Below are 24663 nucleotides of genomic sequence, written 5' to 3'. Positions count from 1 at the left end.
TTTCTGAATTGTGCAACTGATAATTTAAACTTTTTTTGATTCATCTTTGACTCTAACCGCAGTCTGTCACCGCAGCGTGTCTGTTCACACAGGGAGCCCATCCAGGAGGATGTTTTAGATGCTGGCTTGCCTGTCCACGGAGCCTTGGATGGTGACATCAGCAAATGTCCCTACTATGCATCATGCTGCTATGAGGAACTGTTGTGATAAATTGTGTTTTGCGGGTGCTTAGTTCCTCACCATTTCAGTCTGGCGGTTTAGCCTAGTGGGTGGAGTGGTAGATCTTCAACTTGACGGTCGCGGGGTTGATCCCCAATCTTTCTTATCTTCGTGCCGGCAATATACTGAATTTTTAAAATTGGCAGGATTTCAATCACTTATTAATTGCAAAATATATCACACTGTGTAATTTAAATTAATTAAATGTAAAAAAAGAAAAATTAAATGAAATCAATAAAAAAAAATGATAATAAAAAAAAAAGAACTGCGTGCAATTCCTGCGCAATGGGCTTCTGCGCAGGATGTGCGCGCGCAGTTTTTTTAAATTTTTTTTTAAAATATAATTTAATTTTTAAATTTAATTTAATTTAATTCTTTTTTTTATATTTTATTGAAATGGTTACGGTTAATTTTTGTTTTTAAATTGACATATTATTAGATATTGTGCAATGAATAGGTGGTTGAAGTCCTGCCAACACGACAGCCTGCCAAACTTACCCATGAGTTCGGACCCAGCTCCTGTGTCCACTGGTGTCCTGGTTCCACCCATGGCAGTAGTGGCGTGGGGCTGGATCATCCCTGCGGCCCAGGGAGCGCATTTCTCCGCGCTGGTTCAGGGGTAAATGATGCTGGTCTTCACAGGTGACTGACCTACGCAAGCCTGTGGCCGCCCCCCACCCCCCACAGGAGATTATGTGCTTGTGTGTGTGTGTGTGTGTGGCCGCGGCGCTTCCCGGTTCTTCCCGGCATTACGCTGCCCGTGCGAACATGCTCGAGGAAATGAGGCGGACCGCTTTTCGCGGCGCTTCTACCTCCTGTGCGTCCCGGAGTTAGAGGATAATGGTGTGACGTTAATATATTGTTTTACATTGCATGTGTCAGTCATGATAATTCAGTCTCTTGTGCCGCCTTCTCGGCATTTTTCACCCTAGGCAACCGCCTATGTCGCCTGTACCAGGAGCCGCACCTGGGCTGCAGGACCGCTTGTCAGACGTGGATCAGGTCCAGGACTCCTTCCTTCCTAAATTGAGTTGAAAAAGCTTCTCTCCTTTTAAATAAGGCGTCATTACAAATGTATCACTTTTACTTGGGCTTATGTATTAGTACTTTCACCAAAGTAAAGGATCTGAGTTCTTCACTGACCTTCACTACTCGTCCTCCATCACTCGGACTCCATCAGCATGATTCTGCTGTTTTTCACACTGCTTGTGGTAGCATTACTGCTGACCTGTTATCACTGATTAGCAGCTGTAATCTTATGGCAAAGCTGATGAAGATTTTCTCCACCATCACCAGCACCATCCCTCCTCCTCCTCCTCCTCCTCCTCCTCCTCCTCCTCCTCCTCCTCCTCCTCCTCCTCCTCCTCCTCCTACTACAGCCTCCTCCCTCTCTGCCTTCTTTGAAGCCAAGAAGAGGTTATGGACGATGAGACTCTAAATGAGGAGTTTGCAAAGCTCCTCCACGACTCTGCACGGAAGAGAGAGAGAGAGAGAGAGCGAGAGAGAGAGAGAGAGAGAGAGAGAGAGAGAGAGAGAGAGAGAGAGAGGTGTGCGTGTGAGTGTGTGGAGGTGGTGTTGGGGGGCGGAGGGGTCAGTGTCGTCAGCTCTTGTCGTCACTGTGACTCAGAGACAAAAAGGAGCAGAGAGCCCTCCCCTTCTCCTCCAGCATCCCTACCTTCTCTCCCTCAGCCTCCTCAGCACCACTCCGTCCTCCCTGCGCACAGCTGAGGCTCAGCATCCTTACAGCCTCCTCTCCCACTCTCTCTCTCTCTCTCTCTCTCTCTCTCTCTCTCTCTCTCTCTCTCTCTCTCTCTCTCTCTCTCTCTCTGACACACACACACACACACACACTGTCTCACACACCTCTCAGTTGCTGCTGAGCTCATTCAGCAACGACCTGAGGAAGGAGAGAAACACCCAACACAAAGAAAAGGAGGAAAACAGAAGAACCAGGAGGATCAGGATGAAGGCGCGTGTGCTGTGCGGTGTGCCGGCACTTCCCCGCTGCCCCCCCACCCACTCTGTCCGCCGTGTCACCCCCCCACTGCTCGTCCCCCTCCTCCTGCTCCTGGGCAGCAGCAGCATCAGCAGCGGCAGCAGCATCGGGTCCGTCCCTTCCCTGTTCCACCTGGCCCCGGACACACCGGCTCCTGCCGAGCCCACCCCGACCCAGGCCACCCCGCGGCCGGACCCCTGCGAGGGCCGCCCCTGCCTCAACGGGGGGTCGTGCCTGGCCCTGCCCTCTGCCGGCAGGCCGGAGGACACCTGGGAGTACACCTGCACCTGCAGCCAGGGCTTCACAGGACACAACTGCGAGGTAGGGACACATTCAGTGTGTGTGTGTGTGTGTGTGTGTGTGTGTGTGTGTGTGTGTGTGTGTGTGTGTGTGTGTGTGTGTGTGTGTGTGTGTGTGTGTGTGTGTGTGTGTGTGTGTGTGTGTGTGTGTGTGTGTGTGTGTGTGTGTGTGTGTGTGTGTGTGTGTGTGTGTGAATTCCATCACTTTACTGCACCTTTTTATATTGTATTCTTCACACCAGAGTCTCTAGGATCCATTATCCTCACTGTCCATGTATTAAATATCACTACTGCCTCTGCCATCGTCTGTCTGCTGCTGCTGCATCCAGAGTGTCCACCTGATGTGTGTGAGAAACCTGCAGCGCCGGAGTGTTTTCACTTGTATGCGTGTGGTATAAACAGTCTATGGGTACAGTGTGTGACGGTATGTGAGAGGCGTTCATGCTCCTCTGCTGCTCGCCGATGTTTTCCTCTTCTTGGGAGCATGTGCTGCCGCTGAGACACGGAGGCGAGTGCTGCGTTGCTGTGGCAACAGGAGGGAAGGTGCGAGTGTGTGGAAGAGGGAGAAGTGTGTGTTTGTGTGTGTGTGTGTGTGTGTGTGTGTGTGTGTGTGTGTGTGTGTGTGTGTGTGTGTGTGTGTGAGACTGATATTTAACAAAGACATCCTCACAGACAGAGGTGACACAATGACGCTAGAGATTATGGACAGGACAACATCCCACCCAGTAACACAATAGCGCAGTCATTACACTGCATGTACATCATGAGTCTTTTTGGACGTTTTTAATTTTGCTTCTCTCTGCAAACTGAAAGTGGTGCAAAGTTACACGAGGTCGTCACACAAACAAACTTATTTTGTGCGCCATTTTGTCTATTTCCCTCATAAAACCCATGAATATGGAGTAGCACTTGATAATCCCTTAGAAGATCCCTTATAAATTGCTTGCATACGAATAGAGACCAAGTTCTAATAAGTCTAATATGGATAAACCAGTATCACACATTCTTTTACATGTTCCCTGAAGTTGATCTACACAACTTTGTTCCTCCTACTGCTGTGCTTTTACATTTCTGCCAATTTGATGACATTTAACGTCCTGAAACATCCTCCATTTTCCCTAATTTTGCAAAATCCAGCTCTTCCGCTGCACTGCATGAAATTCATCTGAGCTCTACAACAAACAGACTGTGGCCGAGCTTTAGCAGCTATAGGCTCAATAAGCAGCCGGGCCTGTGAGTCATGCTGGGGTGAAAGCGAGCATGTGTGCAGCAGAGAGGATAAATGAGTCGCCTGCACCACCGCTGAGGGAAAAAGACAAGAGGACTGGGTGAACTAGAACTACCAACAGGTGGCAGCCATACCCCCTTCTTTTGAGTTCTATTTGCCTTTCCTGTGTATGTGCATGTGAAGGGAATGTACAGATGCACTTGCTGCTGGTGTGCAGGCAGTATTGAAGCTGTTTTGTGTAGCATTTAGCCCAGGACCTGATCTCCTGGTCTGTCCTGGTTTCATGTCTCAGAATAGAAAGCAGCTGCAGTCAGTTACCTCACTGCGCTCTGTTCCACACAAAGCTCACAGGACGACGTCACACAGCCTGGGCTGAGGCCGTACTACACGTTCACAGTGTGGTCAAATTGTTCACGTCACCCATCTAATAAAAAGCCTTCGGTCTTCTTCTGGTGTTAAATTCAGAGATGACAACAGCCACCTCAGCTCCATCCCTCTCATGAGGCAAAGCTCAGGTTCGACACCGGCTCCCGGCCGGACCCAAGGGGAATTGTCGATTTTTGTTCTTGCTCCCCCGTCACTTCCCTCCCGCTGATTGTTTCTTCTCCATGGAAACTGGAGCAGCGGTGGATGGAGATTCTATAAGTGACCTGATTGGCTGAGCGAGGTGCTCGTTTGCATCCTCTGACCTCTGCATGTGGCGCAACAACACTGATGAGAGAGGAGATGAGATGGAAGAAAGAGATAGAGGGAAAGGAAAAGGAGGGTGGGGAATGAGTTAGTGGGAAACAAGAAGGATGGATCAAAGTCATGTGGGGCGTCATATCAATAAGTTTGCTTTTGCTTGTCATTGTCTACATCCAAACTACTGTATTTTCATTTGAAAAAGGCGTTTTCAAAATAAAATGATCTCAGTCCGCATGACTATTTTGGCTCCGAATCCCTTTTAATCCCCGTCCATACTAATGCCCACTGAAAACACATAATACTCACAAACACACTGGGCATGCACTTCCCGCTGGAAATTACACGGATAATAGCTTGCACATAATAATAACTGTACAACAGCTGTTAGTTAACCCAGTGCTAGTCGTCCTTCTTGGTCATCGATGACTTAAGACATGAGTATAGATTTTTAGAAGTAGAGTCCCATGGTTGTCTCTCCTGTTCTTATTCATGATCAGACTGTTGAGTTGGTGTAGTATAAATATCAGTTCACTGTCATTGATGACAACCTGAGTTTCGGGCCTCATGTTGATGATAATTGTTGAAAAAAATATTTTTTTCTAAGCTTAGTAGTTTTAAGGTGCGTAGTACTTTTATGAATACGTTGTATTCTTGTTTTGTTCTCTTTTATCTGATTGTGCTGGTCACTCACTCAAAAACAGGACTCAGCCGCAGGGTTGTGTAAACGTGTGCAGTCACGTTGACCTTCACTTGTAAAAGGTCAAGATGTTGAAGGTCTGAACAATCTAAGACGATTGTAGCCACCCATTCCTGAGTGAGATTCTGTTGCTTTCCTCTGGCCAACAGATTTAAAAAGTCACTTATTCCTGCAGCCAAATATCTCACTGTGACGCATTTGTCTTTATTGTCAGTTACAATGTGGTTTGACCTTATGTGCTGGCTGCACAATCAATTGCCCCTCCAGGGTTGTTAAGATACCTTGAAAGGAAAGAGAGAGAGAGCATGAGAAAAGGGGAAGAGGAGAGCGGGTGAAAGGAAATCGTTTCTTAAAGAGAGTTTTTGGAGCTTAGCGAAGTCTTATGTCCTCTCTGCAATTTTATCTCAAATTCTCTGTCAAACCTGGGTGGATTAGAGGATGTTTTTTTTCCTTCTCTTTATTCAAGAGCACCATCCTTCAGTTGGAGAGGGTGAGATGTCGATTTCAGAGGGTCAGATGGTGTAATGCTTTCAATCTATTTTGTCGCTGTCACTCAGATATTTTGTCCTTTACTCCTGCTTAGGCTCTTCTCCTCGTCTGTGCACACATGAAACATTTTGATTTGGAATTTTTGCTTCTTTGTTTGAATTCTTTTGTGCTACAATTTCCCCGATGTGTGGATAAATAAAGCCCATCTAATCTAATCTGTCTAATCTAAGTCAAAGTTACCAACAGGATGCCAGGTGTAGTGATGACACCCTCGTTAGTATATCATACGAGCAGTTACTTGAACCTGGTTCCTGGACTCCTGCTGTCCACTGCAAGTTTTGCAAGATTATTATATTATTATTATTTTGAAATAATGTTTTGTGGCTTTATTCCCACAGCTGTGTTTTACTTTTTTAGTTGTATACTGCAGGCATCAAACACGCCCTAATATAAACCACAGCAGGAGACGCCAGTGGAAAAACAATTCCACACTACTTGTTAAACTAACTGAGTTTTCATATCATCCCGCACCTTTTGTGGTAGGCTGCTGGCGAGATGTCCTGCTGGAATTCACTGCTACTGGTCTTTCTGTGAGTTATTGGCTTCTCAGCTTCGAGCTTATTCATTATTGAAAGGCCTGTTGTGCACCCTGATGGATTTGGTAACTTGTTTCGCACGCACGCACACAAACACGCACGCGCGCATGCACACGCACACGCGCACACAAACATGGACAATAGGGCCGTTGCAACGCAAAACATCTATTTGTCAAGAACCAGGTCCAGGGTGTAGGGTTCTTGTAGGGTTTTTCAGCCATTGGAAGCAGTGGATCATATGAATTTGCAGAGCGAATTAGGTTTACAGGCTCAGCATCATGACGCAGAGTGCACTTTTTCTATTTGGAGAGAGGATGTGGGACTGAAGATGATGAAAGAGGTGATATATCCAAGGAAGCACAGAAGTAATTCAGCTTTCACTGCAGCAGACTGTTCTGACTGGGTTTAACAAGGATCACACAGAGTGAATCAGAGCTGGGATGGGCGGAATGTTTTTTGATCCTTGTTATGATGTGTTTGTTTTTATATAAATCTCAACTAAGAGTTTAGCTTATCACTCTTGGTCCTCTACACAGCTAGAGCTGCAAACTCACTCCACTCAGTTTCACTCGTTAATAAGCATCATTTGAATTTCTCAAGCTTTTAACTGATGTTTTCCCTGTTTCACTCAGTGGAAGAACATATGAAAGGAATAGTTTGATGTTTTGGGAAAAACACGATGAAAAAAACGACACAACTAACTCATGTCAAGAGTTAGATGAGAAGATTCCTCCCTCTCCCATCTCTATAGAGTAAGGATGAACCTGCAGCAGCTCCTTAGCTACGATTAGCATAGAGACGGGAAACCATGGACTGTGTATAAAGATGGACAACATTACAGCTCCCCCAAAGCCAGAACATTACAACCCCCCCCCCTCCCCCCATGGTGGCTGGCTGGAGTGTAGACCATAACCCAACAAGAGAAAAAAGAAAAAAGCATGTTCACATACTGTACCAAGCACCACTATCACTTTGTTCTTGAAATAGATGATTCGGTAACAAAAAGGTTAAAGGATCTCCAGCTCTGCAGATTTCTTGTTTCAGTCGGCAGCAGAATAATCAGATGCTGAGATGTGAAGGCAGCAATAAACTTGTGTCGGAGATGCTATCACTTGAATTCCTGCTGCTTCAAAACTGTGCCGAGCAGAAAGTAACATTAATTTGGAAATCATGGCTCAACTTGACAACATCTCCACAAACAGTAAAACGTAAGTCTGTGTGTGTGTGTGTGATGGTCATACTTCTCTCCCTGGGCCAATCACTCAGCTGCTAGATTCAGTCTGAGCTACATCCAATTAAAGGCAGCTCAAAGCTCATCACCAGCCTTTGGTGTCTTTGATTTCCTGGCTTGTTAGTCCTAGGGAATATAGAGGCCACAAGGAATATGCTCTTACATAAACATATCTGTGTGTATCTGTGTGTGTGTGTGTGTGTGTGTGTGTGTGTGTGTGTGTGTGTGTGTGTGTGTGTGTGTGTGTGTGTGTGTGTGTGTGTGTGTGTGTGTGTGTGTGTGTGTGTGTGTGTGTGTGTGTGTGTGTGTGTGTGTGTGTGTGTGTGGTCATGTTCTCAGAGGATTCTTTATATGTTCCACTGTGTTTTTCTGAGTAGTTATGAAATAAAATAGGACAGCAAACAATTATTAATGTCATTCGTGATTTACTTAATTCATCCATCCATCCAGCCATCCATTTCCTATAAGACAAAGAGCACATTCCACACATTGAGTTAGACCGAGATGCACTGTTCTACTACAACGGTCATCACAGGACTGACATACAGAGACAAGGAACTTAGCCTAACTTGTGTGGTTTTGGACTGTTAATCCAAAGGAAAGCATCGCAGTCACACGGACGACGTGCAATCTCCACACTGAAAGGCCAAACTGGTTTTGAAGCCCAGAACCTTCCTGGCGGCAGTAAAAAACCACTGCAGCAAATATATTTTCTTCAAAATAAAACAAACTTATCCCCACAGTTGATACTGGAACCAGAGTACGTTTGATATTTTTTGTCCTCTATATCATTCTATAATGACTTTTTCCTATAATTGAAGAAAACTCCTCGTAATACCATCTTTACAACCAGTTCAGATAATATGTAGTGTCTAGAATCAGCTCCACATTGGCTTGTTTAGTGTAACACGGCAGCGTCGGTCTCTGTCCTGTCCTCACGAGTTCTACACATGTTGATACTGTCCTGTGAATATCTGCTCTTCCGCTAACCATGTAACATGATAGAGAATGTGGGATCACTCGTTGGCTCTGAAGCGTGATGAACACGTGTCTTCATGATGTGAGATATCTTGTTGACATTTTGTCTTGAAGGAGACACATACTAGATTATTAGAAAGTAGCCAAAGCAGAAAGTTTGTCCTCTTAAAAACTTTCAATGGGGAAACGAAAAAAGAGATTCTGGTTTTAGTAAGTGAGTAAAGTATCGCAGTTTTCACACTCAACTTGGGAAACAGATGGTAAACTGCTGCATTGTGGGAAACATGCATCCTCATGTAATTAGTTACAGATGGTCTGATGAAAGCGAGCGGCGGAACTTTGGTAACAGGCTGCTTTATAACCCTGCAGATATTTTGTATACAGCAGAATAAACCCTCCTTTGAGTCCTCATCAGTGAGCTGTCACTGCTCTTCATGTGGCCGTCCTCAGAAGTGCTGCCTTTAATACAGGCCGGCTCGTGGCCAATGGCTTTGGTCATTTCCACATCACACACAAGCCGGCCTTTTGATCTGTGTTGAGTGCATGCGGAGGTGAGGTGTGATACATATGGATGAGACAGGAGATGATACAAGATCTGCAGCGGACACGAGAGCTTCAGCAGCAAACCCTCAGGCTGTATCGATCGCCACAGTCACAGTGTGGCTCTGTTATGACAGATCAAACCTGTACCTTTGATTTATGACTCGTCAGCTCCCTCACTGCAATCAGCTAAGCTAAAGTCAGAGGAAAGGCCTGTGCACACTAGATGTTTTTTTTAGTTACGATTAATTTGTACATTATTTCTCAAACCTGTATCTAGTCGATAAGCTTCCTCCTCCCTCCAGTCTGATGATGTATTTGTCGATTTGTTTCAAATGTTTATCTTTACTCATTGCTCTCAGTTATTTGTGTCTTTAAAAGGATTTGATGTTTCCCTACTTCATGCTGTGATCTACTAAGCTGTTCAAACACAAACAGAAAAAAACAATATACCAAAATAAAACTATCATCTTGGTTCCAGCTGTTGCAGCAGTTCTTTAAACTGACGTTGGCCTCAGCTTTGAGTTTAGAGCTGATAAGCTAATGTTAGCATGCTAACACAGAGGGCCAACATGGGGAACATTGAACCTGTCATCACGTTAGCCCCTTTTCTCTACAGCTTCATCTGAGGCTGTAGACATGTGTTATAATAATAAATAACATTGTGTTTTCCAACAATGAAAGTTATCAGATTAAAGTAAAATACTAATGATGAATTAGTTGTACATGTTGCACCCTTGCCTCTTCATTGTTTTTTTAAAGATAAGATAAGATAAGCTTTATTGATCGCCAGGGAAATTCACTTGTTAAAAGTGAAAGAACCAAATAAATTGAGTAAAGTAAGATTAAAACCTGATAGACGCATTTCACAACAGACATATTATAGGTCTGAGTCTTATTTCCTTAAATACAACCTAGTCAGTATCTGCATGGTCAAACAGCGGACTGCTCACATATCAGCAGCCTGTATTTCTTTTCCTTCTTTTATCCTCTGCCAGTCTTTATGTCCAGAGCTCTCATCTCTGTGTCGGCAGCTGAAACTTCCCTCCATGTCCCGGATAAAGAAATTACATTTCTCCCAGTGGTTTAGCGTAGGTGTTGTTTTTAATTGCTTTTTGTCTGCCCTTGTTGCTATTTTTAACTTAAATGGAGCAGTGAGTTTTGTCACCGTGTGCTGTAGAATGTAAGAGAGGGCAGATCCACTCTTACTCAGCAGTTATTCAGCTCTGCAATAACCCTGCACTCCAACAACATCACTTCAGATGTTTAGCTGTTGTTGCTGCTGTTATCAAATTAGTGAGGGGATATGGCAAGAGGGAGGTTCCCCTCTTATTTTGTTAATATTACATTATTCTCATGCAGAGAGGTAAGACAAAATAATTCTAACACCTGTGCCTATAGCGCAGTATCAACACAAACTGACCTGATCACAGTATAATTCACAAAGGTTACTGCAGGACTGTTGTGTTACACTGACTTCATTTGAAAGCTTCCATCTGAGTGTAGGAGTGATGTGTTTTTTCTCTGTAGATTCAGATGATTCACTCACTCCCATCATCCGTCAAACCCCGACAGGCAGCAGGCTTTAAAGTGATTTTAACATGAGATATGGGGATTTTTGCCATGTTACAGCAGCAAAGAGGTTAGTGAAAATATACACTCAGTAAAAGTATCTTTACTTATTTAAGTAGGTGCGTAAAGATGCAATGTAAGCAAAACAATAGAGTCCTCGCACCGCCAGTGCTCCGGCCCTAAATATAAACAAAGGGGAATATAATAATTTGAAAGTAATTGCTACAGTATTGCACGTATAGGAAATTATCACAGTAAAAATTGCAGGTAACATGTTGTCCACAGACCATGAGTATAAAAACTTGATGAACAATAAAAAAGCCAATTTGGTTAAATTTCTTTGAAGTATTTGTCCCCCTCTGAACTGCATTAGGTCCTCGGTCTGTTAGATATCGCTGAGCTACTGGGTTCAGGTGAGGAGGTCAAGGAGAGAGGAAACAGATTGATGGGAAACAGACTCTGGTCTGTATGTATTTTAGACCTCTGCTTGGATCTGGTATTAACACCTGGCCTCAGTGATCCGATCACAGGTTCAAGTGTGAATGCATTCATGTGTTTCCTGAGATCAAATCACTCAGATCACATTCAGAGGTGGTCTGGGCCACCAAGTCCACTGACGTCTCTAACCTGCTACAGGTTAAACATATCTATACGCTTCTCAGTGCCTGTATGTGGATATGAAACTGCTCCATGATGATGAATTTTCTGTAAAATCTGTCATCATAGCTGAGTCTCCTCTCACAAACATTCTCATCTGACACGTCTGTAAACTAAACCTGGGTAAAAACAACATCCTTTGATCTTCACAAAAACACAAATAAGATTGATTATTTGCATATTCAGCAGGGAAGTGAGATCCAATCAGAAGTGGTCACAGGAGTAACATTCAGGACACATTTTAATATTAGGTCTGAACAGAACATAATGTTTTCCACTTGTGATCGGACCTCTGAGGAGGGATGTTGATACCAGGTCTGAACAGGGCCTCAGTGTATGTTAGAGTGTGTATCACTCTCTGCTCTGGTGCCCTTCTTTTCCTGAAAAAGAGACAATGAGAGGTAACAGATGCAGAATCGTCTTTTGCTATCTCCTCGTCACACGCATGCAACTTGCCATATAAATTGAACTGACAATATGCTATTTAATGAAGCCAGCTGGGACGCAGGCCAGCCCGCAGTGGTGTGTGTGTGTGTGTGTGTGTGTGTGTGTGTGTGTGTGTGTACTGGTGTGCGTCATGAACATTGTCTCTTAGCGGCAGACAATAAATGCTAGCTTAATCCAAAAAAAAAAATCCCTTCAGGACCAGCAGAGCACCTCCGACAGGGAGAGGAGCGAGTTGCAGTCACAAGCCCCGGGCGTCAGACACAGAGATTAGCACGTATTAACAGCTGGGCCTGTCTGCCGGTTGATAGCAGAGACGCTGTGCAAAATTTTGGGCTGTCTGTTTGGGGATTGTGTTGGAAATGTATTCATCACCAAGTAAGCCCGACATAATGGAGAAGATAAAACTAAAATGGCTGGTTTTTGTTAAAAGAGTTTTTCATTGTAGTGGGAGGAGGGGGGCGCTAACACGAACATCAAACTCGAAATGTTGAAATGAAATTAATTCATTGAATACACTGGTTTACTTGTACGACATTCTACATGCAAGTCTACTGGAAATAGCTTCAAAAGTTAAGAAAATAGGTTTTCTATTTGTGCATTGTGAGAACAGAATGTAGCTGATGGCGACAGGACGTATATTAAGTCGTTTGTCATACAAAAGCCTTTCTGCTCTCGCTAAATTATGTGAATTAACTATTAACTAACAAATCAAATGTAAAGGGTCTAACAAAGACAAACAGAATATTTCAACCGGATATTCATTGTTGAGTGACCGGTGGGCAGGGTTGTAAGTGTTTTGTATTACACTTGTGTTCGGACTGTCGGGAAAAGAGTCAAACTCTCTGCTAGATGAAATCAATCCTGTCTGGAGTGTTGGTCTCCTGCTGACTCCTCCTCCTCCAGCTGCTCTACTCTGATCACATCAAAGCTTATTGATCTGCCGTCAATCGCTGTTCATCAGTGGGGGGTGCTCACAGTTATGATATTGCCCCTCTTATGTTCACAGCATTTCATAAAAGTAGTAAAACATAGAACGTAGAGTAAGAAGTTAATTTAGCAACATATCTGCATTAGTGTGGACAGGGCATGAGATCTACTACCACTTAGTTGATCTTAGTTGTTTCATGAAATTGTTGACAATAACCAAGAAAATATAGAACACCAGACAGTCTTCTGAAAATGCTGCATCCTCTCTGTCGTGGCTCCTAAAAACAAATTCTTCTTCTTCTTCTTCTTCGTGGCCTTTGGGGACAAAGCCGGTGGGAGGAGAGCGATGATGCATGTCCAGTGTCGGCTCCCAACATGAGGCCCAGTTTTCGCTGCTCTGCCCGCATTCCTCTTGCAGGGTCACCATGGCAACAGAGCAATGACGAGGGGGAGCAAGGAGATCAACAGGTGGAGAGCGCCATCGAGAAGAGAATGTCAAGAGCTACTTCCTGTGCTCAGAACAAAAATCACACGGCCTACATCCAGAACATTTAGTCCGGAGGAGGAAGGACGTGTTTTCAGTGTTTCTCCTCGTATGGTCTAGGACAGGGGTCCCCAACCTTTTTAGACTGAGAGCTACTTCGAAGGTACTGAGTAGTACAAAGGGCTACTTGTTTCCAGTGGTGGGAAGTAACAAAGTAGAAATACTTCGTTACTGTACTTAAGTAGATTTTTCACATATCTGTACTTTACTTGAGTATTTATTTTCCTGACGACTTTTAACTCGCTACATTTGAGCACAAATATCTGTACTTTCTACTTCTTACATTCTCAAAACTGGCTCGTTACTTGAGCAGCGGAGGTTGGCGCAACGTGCACCTTTACGCACTCCTGCAGGAGCTCGGTTCAGTCTTTATTATTAGGGCCAGAGCACTGACAGGCACTGACAGACGTGAGGCCCTATTGAAATTGTAAGGATTATTATTCAGGCAAATTAAATGCTTTTTGAGGGCTTTTATTAGGTGACTTTACATAATTTTTTGAAGGTATTCCTTTTTCGATTCACATTCGTTTTCCCTTTCCTGCTTCGTGTCAACATCTGCACATAAATACATAGCTCGAAGCAGCAAGTGGTTAACTTTTCATAAAGAAAATATTGGAAGTATTTGGTTTAAACAAAAACTGTTGGTAAATAGACTATCATTGGTTGGCCGTGTCTACTTAGTCTAAACGTCCAAGTAAACAAAACAAACAGATTTAAAACAAGTCGAGATGGAAAAACAAACAACACAACCAATTATATAAGCAAACGCAAAAACAACTTTCAGCCAACACAACCAAAAACAAACACTCTGTCGTGGACTACTGCATATTTACGCACGCAATTCAGGTTTTTTAATGGACCTTGACAAATGGATCCCTGGGTAATCAGGCGCAGTTTTCCACTCACTATAATGCCAATATAATTTTTGAAAAGATATTATATTATATCTATATATTGCCAATTCCAATCCTTAGTCGCCCTTTGTGCTGACTCAACACAACTTAGAAGCTGTTGAGTCTTTATATATGTATTGTACAAACTGGCTAATGTGTACAACTTCAAGCAGGGTTGTGTCTTCACTTTGTCGTCCCTACAGGCAAGATACCCTACAGATGTATTGTCACCCTGCTGGAAACAAATGCAAACACAACCGCAGGCCCATTCAGTGAAGATAGTCTAATGATAAATAAACAGGCTTACATGTAGATGTGTGGACAAGCTGGCGGGCAGGATTACAGGCAGTTAAACATCCAGGCAGTTACACAATACAGCTAATAGACACAAAAGGTTAATTTGGTCTATTAGTGGCAGGTCTAGTGTTCTTAGGTAGAATCAAGAGGCACTTGTTTATTCTGTTGTGTTGATTCTTTGTTGTTTCTAGAAGTTCAGATGCACTTGTCCAATACTTTTTTAACCTCAGCATCTCGGGTTCAAAATTTATAAAATTATACAATATATATATAGTGTTGTTATAATTTTTCAGTCAGTTGAAATAAATCCTGAACTGAACAATTTTTAAGTATGGCTTTCAAGTACTTTATACACCATTGCTTGCTTGATACAAACGTCCTGAATAACAGAGTTGCACAGATCACCTTTTAATATTATTAATAATATATGTGAAGAGACTGTCTGATCAAGTTAATGTTAATTATTCCTCGAAATAATTATTAACAATGATTTCCACAACAATGATTGTAGGAAACAGATATATTAATACATGCAACATTTATTTCTGTTAAACTGTTTCAACTTTGCTTAAATTCAACTTAATTGAAGTACTTTTGGTGACATTTATCACTACATGCCTCCATCAGTCTGTTCCTTTTCAAAAGTAGATAAAAATAACCAAATAACCACTTATAAGCACTTTGTTACAAGATGATAAAGCTCAACCAAAAATAACACATGCATATGACTGGGGTGTAATGTTTCTAAGTGTCTTCTTCATTTTTTGGGTCTCATACTGTCAGCTGCCAGAGTTTTCAGACCTAAAATCCATACAAGTCTCTCCTCATGTCCTCCTTCATTCACAGTGAACCCAAGAGCAAGACAGGCTTCATCTTACTTTCTTTTCAACTTGGTGACATTTATCACTACATTCCTCCATCAGTCTGTACTTTTTAAAAAATAGAGAAAAAATTAATTCAATTAAAATCACTTTGTCACAAGGATGATAAAGCTCAACCAAAAAGAACACATGCATGTAACAGGGTGTAATGTTTCTTAGTGTCTTCTTAATTTGTCTGGTCTCATAGAGTTTTCAGACATAAAATACACACTTGTCTCTCCTCATGTCCTACCACATTGACTGTGAACCCAAGAGCAAGACAGGTTTCATCGTACTTTCTTTTCAACTTGGTTTTTGAACACTGTCTCTTATTTGTCCCTGACCGGCTGCCTCACGTGAACGATGCTCTCCACTGTGTGTGTCTCTGAGTGAGTGGGTGGGGGCGGGGCGGAGCCCCGGGGCCTGAGTGTGTGCGCGACGTGCACGTCACTGCACAGGGAGCCGCTGCAGAGGGGCTGAAGCCGCGGGCTGCTGACCACTGGCTACGGCGAAAAAACGATTTGTTTACTGCTCCGCCGTTAAAGAGATGCATACGTGAAAACATTAGTTCGCCTCTAATATTAGTTCCACCTCACATTTCCTCCTAACTGTCGCGCGCCCTAGCTGTTTGAGAATCACTGCTCTGAGCGAATGATTGGGGGCGGAGCCCCGGGGCCTGTGTGTGTGTGTGTGCTGTCTGGACACACACACACACACACACACATACACACACACACACACACACACACACACACACACACACATGTCCCCCTCCCGGTCGCGCGCCCTAGCTGTTTGAGTATCACTGGCATAGAGTGAGATGGCGGTTTGACTATTTTTTAAATTTCAAATGTAATTATTTTTTCGTTTTTTTTTTTTTAATTTAGAGCATGCCTTGCGGGCGACTCGCGGGGTCCCTGCGGGCGACCAGGTGCCCGCGGGCACCGTGTTGGTGACCCCTGGTCTAGGATCTTTATGTGTCAGGACTAACACCATTGCCTACTCGGTGTTGCCCGACTTCCTGTGAGGAAGTTCAATTGATCTGTGTTAATAAGCATCCCATTTTTTAAGTGATAAATGGAGCAGGATGTTACACTTCCAGCATTCCAGTGACTAATTCCCTGTGGCAGCACGGCCGAGCTCCAGACCCATTTTTAGCCCGATGTTAAAGAGATGAAAAAAGGGGATCATTTAATCATTTTAACATCTGCTCTTTACCGATTCAGAACAATAAAACACGGCCTGAAAATCAGTTTACTCAAAGTGACGAAAGCCTCAAGGTGCCTCATGTCTTTGATTTGGTTCCAGAAACTGTTTTACTTTCATGCCAGCGCCCATCTAATCAAGTCAGCGGTAGGTGTCACCTTTTTTTTTTTACACAGTGGATATCTGGTTTGGCAAGGAACCGTCTGTGTATGTAGGTCATGTTAAGGCGTGTTTTTTTATCCTATATAATGAGAGAAGCCGATCCAAGATTTTGGTTCAATCAAATGTTTTATTTAAAGATACAATGAAGAGTTATTCATAGCTATGGATAATTATCACAGCCTTATGCTAATTAAGTTAGCAGTAGGAAGATGAAAATGGCCCCGAACAGAAGGGGTTTGATATAGTTATAACAGTAGATTTGATGTGATTGGTTATGAATATTTGGAGGGGAGTCACCGCAAATCACTTTGGATCTCCCTTATTGGTCCAGCCGCAGTCCCACGCCTCTTGTTACCGAATCCAGGAAGTGACAGCGAGCAGCTCTCCGTCATGCACCTACGCTACTCTACCGGTTGCTAGGGCAACTCTATCTACCCTGACAGTCTGATGTTGTCTCGTATTTCAGCCTTGAGTAGAAAGTGTCTTGCTCTAGCCATCTTGGCTGCACCAACTTAACCATAACAAACCTACGACTCTCCTATCAGGACAGCTGTTAGACTGGCCATCCTTGTGACGTACAAACATTATTAGCAAATTCCAAATATTAAATATGATAAGCGAAAGGTTGAAAATAATGATTTGTATAAGGTAATGTTATTGACCCACTGCTCCTACCTCCCCTTCCGCCTTTATGAAAAGAGTCTGTGCCATTATGGTTTGAGAACCTATTATTGTGTGTGTCTGCTCCATCAAAACAATCTTGACTGTGAATGTGTAAACATTCGCATCCTCGAAACTAAACAATGTCATACTGACTTTGCCCCAGAAAGGACAGCTCCTTGAATTCTGTCTGATGTTGAATACAGCTAATGAAAATATGCTTTAATATCCAAGAAGTTAATTATGAGGACAACTAAAAGATACATTATTGGCACTAAACAGCAACGGTTATTAAATTAATTTGTATGTGCATTATATCTAGCTAAAACTACCTCTAGCTTTATTATTAAGAGTTCTTTCAGACACAACCTATAGTTAAAAGTTTGAAATTCCTAACAGACCCTCTTTTCACACCGTTCAAATCGGTGTGACCACCTACTGGGAATTTCATACACTCCGCAAACCCTTCATCCCATCCAGTGCAAACCCGTTCTCATCCTCATCATCATCATCAGCATCTCCTTCGTCTTCAGCATCCTCAGCTTCACAGCATCAGCTCAGCTGGGGGCATGAGGCATGTTTTCCTCCCTCCGAGCCTTGGTGATCTATTCAGTAATTTTCAGAGTCTACAGCCATGTCATGTCCTGGTACGTAGAGGTGGAGAGGGCACTGGTCACCCAGCCACCAGGGGCAGTTTGGAAAAAATGTCTTTCAATCACTTCCTATCAGTACACACACATAACCCTTTTCTGCAAGCAGCAGGTCCAGGGCCATTCGTTTCTGTGTGACCAAACAGGGTACAGGAGCGAGCTGTTCAGATTTCAGCTTTTTTCAGATCTGCTCCAAGAACAAAATTATCAAGAATTGTCAGTGAGGCTTTTTCCAATTTTAAGAGTCAATGATCTGGATCTAAGCCTTGTAAAGATCCTTTCGTGGAATTGATACTTGCCAACAGGCCAGGTGTTTTAAGCTTGCACTGTAACAAGCCAGGCGCAGGGCGCAGTCGGTCGTGGTGGAGGAGGTGGAGTTCACACTGGATGAGAGTTGGTTTGTGAAGACATGAAGCCCAGATTCCAGAGTTTGAAAGGAAAACAAACAGAAAGATGATTAATTTACTGCGATGCGTAATTTGAGATTAAAGTAGATTATATAAGTTTATAATTAAAAAAAAACTAAATATCGAATCAAAACATACATACCCTCTTTTGGTAGTCAACTATTTTACTAACCCTTTTGAGGTGTGGTCGGCCAAATCAGTGGACATTAAAAATAAAAAGGTTAAACAAGTTGAATTTCAATAATATGACAGCAGATATGACAGCGTTTGAGTATTTGAGTTCAAACCATTTTCCAAAATTAATTCGACTGCTCCATAACACGATAATTCAGAAGCTTTGACGTCAAACTGTCCTGTGATAAAACAGGAATCACATACAAAGGACAAATATGTGAGACATGAGATTCAATTTAAACATTTCAGAGTTTACAGCTGAACAAAAACAATTTAAATAAAAGTTATTCTCACAATTTTCTTCATGATGAAATAAAAACCAAAAATAGAGCTTAACATCACCTTTCAAATTAAGAGCCTTAGATGTTAAGATATGTATAAAACAAAAACAACAAAAAATAAAAACCCTCTCGCCTGAATTTGAAAATTAAAGGGTCCAAAATAAATTTAAATCTAATTATAGATATGACATTCAAATAAGTGTGTAACCAGAGGGCCTTGTATTATGGTTTCTGTATTTCATTTAAGACGAAACTGGCTATGAGTTAAAGTGTATTTGACCTCTGACCTTTAACTGGATTTTAATTTATTCTTCTTTAAAATGGTGAAACATAATTATTTTTAGGACTCTCAAGAGTCTTAACAAGAGTTACTTGGGGGTGAACCAAACTTCTATCTTAAAATGCCCTGTACTCAGTGGTCAGCGCTTTGAATGGCCTATTTACATCTGTATGATCTTTTAGTGTTGTGAACTGCATGTATCTTACCCATGTCCTAAGTTCTCTACCAGTGGTGTCGTGTGTGGATGAGACCAGAGTATTCTATGTTATTCTGAGTCTGTTTCCTACTGATATGTGTTGGCCCATTGGCCGCTATATGAGAAATATCTGGGCTAGTTTGGATTGGAGATTTTTCTGAGTTTGATCTCTTCTTCGGAGAGGGCCTCACAGTTATGTGGGGCGTGTGTGTCCGCTGTCATTTCATTGGCCATGTTGACAGGTTTAGATTCAAAGGTGATGTCAGGCTGTTTGAGCGCCTGAGAGATTTCGATTCGGGCTGGTGAAAAAGAAATTGCCTTAAAGTTCAGAAAATACAGTGATGCCGTGGTCCGAGTTGACTTTTAGGGGAAACATTCCAGGTTCCTGGTTCCCTCTTTTTTCTGAACCAGGACTCTGGAGCCGCATTCACCATCGCTCCTGATACTGCTGCTCCTGTGTCGACCATGAGGGGGATGGGCTCTCCATTGATTTTACAGGTCACTATGGGGTCTAATTGGGGGGCATGACGTGACCTGCTGTGGACATTGGCAACTTCATTGGTCATAGCCGTTGCCTTGTTCCCAGGCGGAAAATGGCCTCTGGTGTGGCTGCGGAGGCATGCCTCTTCCTCTGCCTCGACCTGGGGGCCTCTGTTGTCGGGGCCCCATCCTCCGTAGGGGGCTGGTGTTCCTCTTTGTCCCTCATGAGGGCAGTCTCGGGCCCAGTGGTCAAGCTGGTTGCATATGAAGCATCCGGTATTGGAGGTTCCTCTTGTTTGACCTCGATACTGACCAGGGCCATACCCTCCTCTTGGTCTGAATGGAGGGGGTTGACCAAATGGAGGCATGGATTGATTGTCTCTTTCGATCCTCATAGCCTGTGCCACTGCCTCAGCTATTTCTAAATGTAATCCTGACACAGCAGCCATCTTATTAAGGGGCTTGTCTTTCTTGTTGGGGTTCCTGTCGGGCCTCTTATCTTCCAGTTGGGCCTTTAGTAGCTTTCTCTCGCATGATCGCCAGCAAGACTCAGACTCCATCAGTCGCTTTTGAATCAGGGAAAGTTCTTTTTTCAGAGATTCTCAGTTAAAACGATACTCATCTTTCGTAGACTCTGGACTTGACGTTCGTCATCACAGGCTGTGTCTTCCAGCTGAGAGAGAAGCTGCATCATGGTGGTGGGGGTCTGGACAGGGGCGGCGGCCATCTTTCGGGATAAAAAACTGTTTTCGAAAGGTTATTATTTATTTTTCTTTAGCCTGTTAATAATAATACCTCCAGACCAGCACACTTCAGTATTTCAAACAGATGGTTCAGACTCAGAATATACCAGGTCATCCACCTATTATCCACACACTGTTTTTCTAGCGCTGTGACTCGTTGATAAATGTGTGTGTATTTTGGTGGGTCTGTCGTATGGGTATGTCAGGGGTGTTTATCTCTAACTGTAAAATAAATAAATTTCTTAGTGGATGAGAGAGAGAAAAAATAAAAATAAAATAATAATAATTCCAAATATAACAATAATACAAATCAGAATGAAAATGAAAATTAAAATAATAATAAAAAAATTGAAAATTGAAAACAATAACAAAACAGATCAAAACAAAACAATACAATACAAAAATCAATACAATATTACAAAGATTAAAAAGATTGAAAAGATTAAAAATATTTACAAATATTTGTAAAATATAAACTAATTAATTAACCATTTATCAGTCAAATTCAATGATGTTTACACAGTTGTAACCCGAGTTTTAATGTTTTTTAAGTTTCCCCAGCTACCAGATGGCAGGCTGAAGCCTCTAGCTGTAATTTCTTTTATCTAACCCCAGATGGTGTATTGAGTCAAAAAACAAACATGAATTAAAAAGATCTAAATTCTGTATCTTGCTAATTCCAGGCAGCTCGTAAACAAGTTTAAAGCTTAGGTTGAAATTCTCATCCGTTCCTAGCGAGCAATTGGATGACTTCAGTTAGTAATAAGAATCAGCTTTACAGCATTTTTATCAAAAAACAAAACAAAAAACATACTCAATATTCCCTCCTTTGACACAATTATCTTAATTCATTCAGTTGATATAATTGATAATTGTTTCAACATAAATTTTATGGAAAATATACTCTAAGAAGAAAAAAGTTGGACCATAGATTGATATTCTAAAGGGGACAGAAATATTTCACATTTACCCCTGTTCCGAGGAGAGCTCAACTGGCCTCCACTATTTAGTTTCACTGTGCCCACTTTATCAGAGCCTAGTTCTCCATAATACAAAACAAAGACACTGTGAACTTATTCATTGTCAACAAAGCCAAGGTTGAGGATGAAGCTTTGTACGGGTCAAATGGCTTAGATATACTAAAAAATATTGACAGAAAATGCACCTAGTGTGAATAGTTTTAAAGAAAAAGAAATCAGGAAAAAAAACAAAATACTGCCAATTACTATCTTTTTTAATTACTATATTTTAAAAAGCACTTTAATGTGATTTTGTGTTTTCGTTAATCACTTTTCCATGGAGTTGTATAACAAATCAAACTAATAAATTGTGTAGTATTATACTGGTGTCTACTGTAATCCCTGCTGTAGCAGGACTAACATAGTAATAAGATATTTAAATGATTGGATTTTATGTAGAACTTTAGAGGCCAAAACCTTTCTCCTTTCCTCTAAAAGATTAGATGTATTGGAAATATCTGAAACAACAAAATTGTGCCAAAAAGTGTCATTTTAACAATTCCTTCTGGAATTCTTTACTTCTGAATTTAGCAATAGTAAAAGACAAACAAACAAACAAACAAATAAACACAAACACCAAGCCTCCTTGTGATCTTAACGCCAGATGTAAGCTTTAAGGTTTCTGGCCTTCCCCAATAGCTTCCTCTCCCTCAATACCCTTGTCATCTACCAAGCGTCAAGCATAAATCTCTGCCTCTGTTTCTCTCAATCCTGTGACCTTTGACACACTCTTTCTCCTCTCTTCCGTTTTCAACACAACATACATCAGATGGCAGACATATACCACTTCTAATCTAATTCCTATATATTTCTCTAGGAAAAAGTTGTTTTCCTGTCAGTCCGTTAATTCTGTCTTAGTCAGTTTGTTCTGTGTCTCAGTCAATCGTTTGACCTTGACTCTTTTTCTCTCGTTTCCACACACACAAACACTCCTACTCCCACACACATCTGGGAGTTCTCCCTGCACACAAGCACACGAACATTCACAGCCAAGCGTGCGCTGCCACGTTTTTTTTTTTAAATTTCAGGCAGAGACCGCATTCCCTCTTTTGAGATACGAAGGGCCGCGCCCCAACGTTTTCTACCAGTCACTCAGACCAACAGCCACACACTTCCATTCATAATCAGCTACTTCACATCCTCTCTATTTTATATAATCAATAGTAGTATAATAATTTTTATTTAAGTAATTTCCTCTTTCAAATCCTTATTCGTAACATCCTTCCGTTATTTGTGTCCAATTGAAACGATGGTGTGTATTTTGGGGATTCCAGGCAGCACCGATTAATAATTGCCCTTCTACCTCTGAATCAGACAAACCCACATTTTAATTAAACCTCTACGGTTTCTGGAAATCTTAAATAGTCTCTGATTTCTAAAAGTGAAATACACAACCCAATTGTTTTTACAAAACTAAGCCAGATTCAATAAGCAAGCCAAGTTTTTTTTTAATTTATATACACAGAAAGAGGGGGGGGGGGGGGAGAGAGAGATAGCAGGAAAAAGGGAAACTCCCTTGTTTCAGCCTCAGTGCTGTGTCACGTATAGCTACTTTACATAAAATACTTTATTAGGACAAAACACTCAACTCACATATAATAATATTTTATGATCTCGGCGTCTTTAAATCTTTAGGCTTGACACATAGCAACGGCCAAGTCTGTGGTCCCAGCTCCAGTCTCGTCAGTACTGATGCTGGGGCAGACTTATCATATATGATTACTTGTGTCGCACGGCGAATTTTAAGCTTGATCCAACGTTGCACTCTGGTTATTCAGACCCGGTCCCGTCGAAAGCACACGTCTGTTACAGAATAACAACATCTTCACAGCCGTTTTATCTCTAATCTAAGGGTCGATCCAAAAGCTGTGTCTGAATTCATTAAGTGTCTGGTCTCGTCATAACAGCGCTCATGCCTTCAGCTCACATTCTCTTCACGGATCCCTTTTTAATATTTGCTTCAGGCTCGCTTCTACAGTGTATCTGGATCCGATAAGCACCTGTTCCCGTCAGAACCGGCACTCCGCCTCCAGAATCCACTGCAACCCTGCTACCTGAATCTCTATCTTTAGGTCCGATTAAACAACGGTGTGTTTGGCAGTTCGGTCCCTCACTTTCCTAGTGCAGGCCGGCCACCTTCCTCTAAAACCACACCCTAAAAAGTTTAGGTTGCACTATTTGCAAACTGTTGTTTAAATCGTCAGTTTACGGTATATGCGCCAAGATCTGGGACTCCTATTCCATTCTCATCACTTTTTCATTGTCCCTCTATTTTACTCTTTTTTCCTATGGTTTCTTACATCACTTTTCATTGTTCCTATATTTAATTCTTATTTCCTCTGGTTCCTCACAACATTTTCATTGTATGTTGACTCACTTCCTCACAACATTTTCTTATTTCCTCTGGTTCCTCACAACATTTTCATTGTATGTTGACTCACTTCCTCACAACATTTTCATTGTATGTTGACTCACTTCCTCACAACATTTTCATTGTATGTTGACTCACTTCCTCACAACATTTTCATTGTATGTTGACTCATTTAGTTCCTCCCAACACTTTTCATTGTATCTCAAAACACACAGAACTTTATTTATAAATTTTACCTCCTATCTCCTCTCCGCATTCTCATATCTATAACAGTGACTATCTAAGTAATACAGAATTTGTTTTAACTGGTTTCTGCGTACCTTTTTGTTTGGACGTCCAATGAGAATGCGAAGAATCGATCGGAGCAGCTTAGACTTTGAGGCCTGCTGTCTGGTCCAAATCTTCCTTAGGAAAAAAGTCGGTCAAAAACTCTCATAGGATCACGTCGGGGTCACCATCTGTTAAGGCGTGTTTTTTTATCCTATATAATGAGAGAAGCCGATCCAAGATTTTGGTTCAATCAAATGTTTTATTTAAAGATACAATGAAGAGTTATTCATAGCTATGGACAATTATCACAGCCTTATGCTAATTAAGTTAGCAGTAGGACGATGAAAATGGCCCCGAACAGAAGGGGTTTGATATAGTTATAACAGTAGATTTGATGTGATTGGTTATGAATATTTGGAGGGGAGTCACCGCAAATCACTTTGGATCTCCCTTATTGGTCCAGCCGCAGTCCCACGCCTCTTGTTACCGAATCCAGGAAGTGACAGCGAGCAGCTCTCCGTCATGCACCTACGCTACTCTACCGGTTGCTAGGGCAACTCTATCTACCCTGACAGTCTGATGTTGTCTCGTAATTCAGCCTTGAGTA

At 42.1% G+C, this 24663-nt stretch overlaps 1 protein-coding gene across 1 annotated transcript in view; it reads left to right on the top strand.

Moving 5' to 3' along the window:
* The first annotated feature begins 2182 nt into the window (after positions 1-2182).
* dner (delta/notch-like EGF repeat containing) overlaps positions 2183-24663 on the top strand; it is a 61892-nt gene continuing 39411 nt past the window's right edge. Inside the window, exon 1 of the mRNA XM_061073505.1 lies at positions 2183-2536. Coding sequence (XP_060929488.1) covers positions 2183-2536 — 354 coding nt within the window. The remainder of the gene's footprint in view (positions 2537-24663) is intronic.

Source organism: Limanda limanda, chromosome 6 (assembly GCF_963576545.1).
Source record: "Limanda limanda chromosome 6, fLimLim1.1, whole genome shotgun sequence".
Lineage (NCBI taxonomy): Eukaryota > Metazoa > Chordata > Actinopteri > Pleuronectiformes > Pleuronectidae > Limanda > Limanda limanda.
Note: the sequence above shows the minus strand (reverse complement) of the source record. Positions and strands in the feature narration are given on the sequence as shown.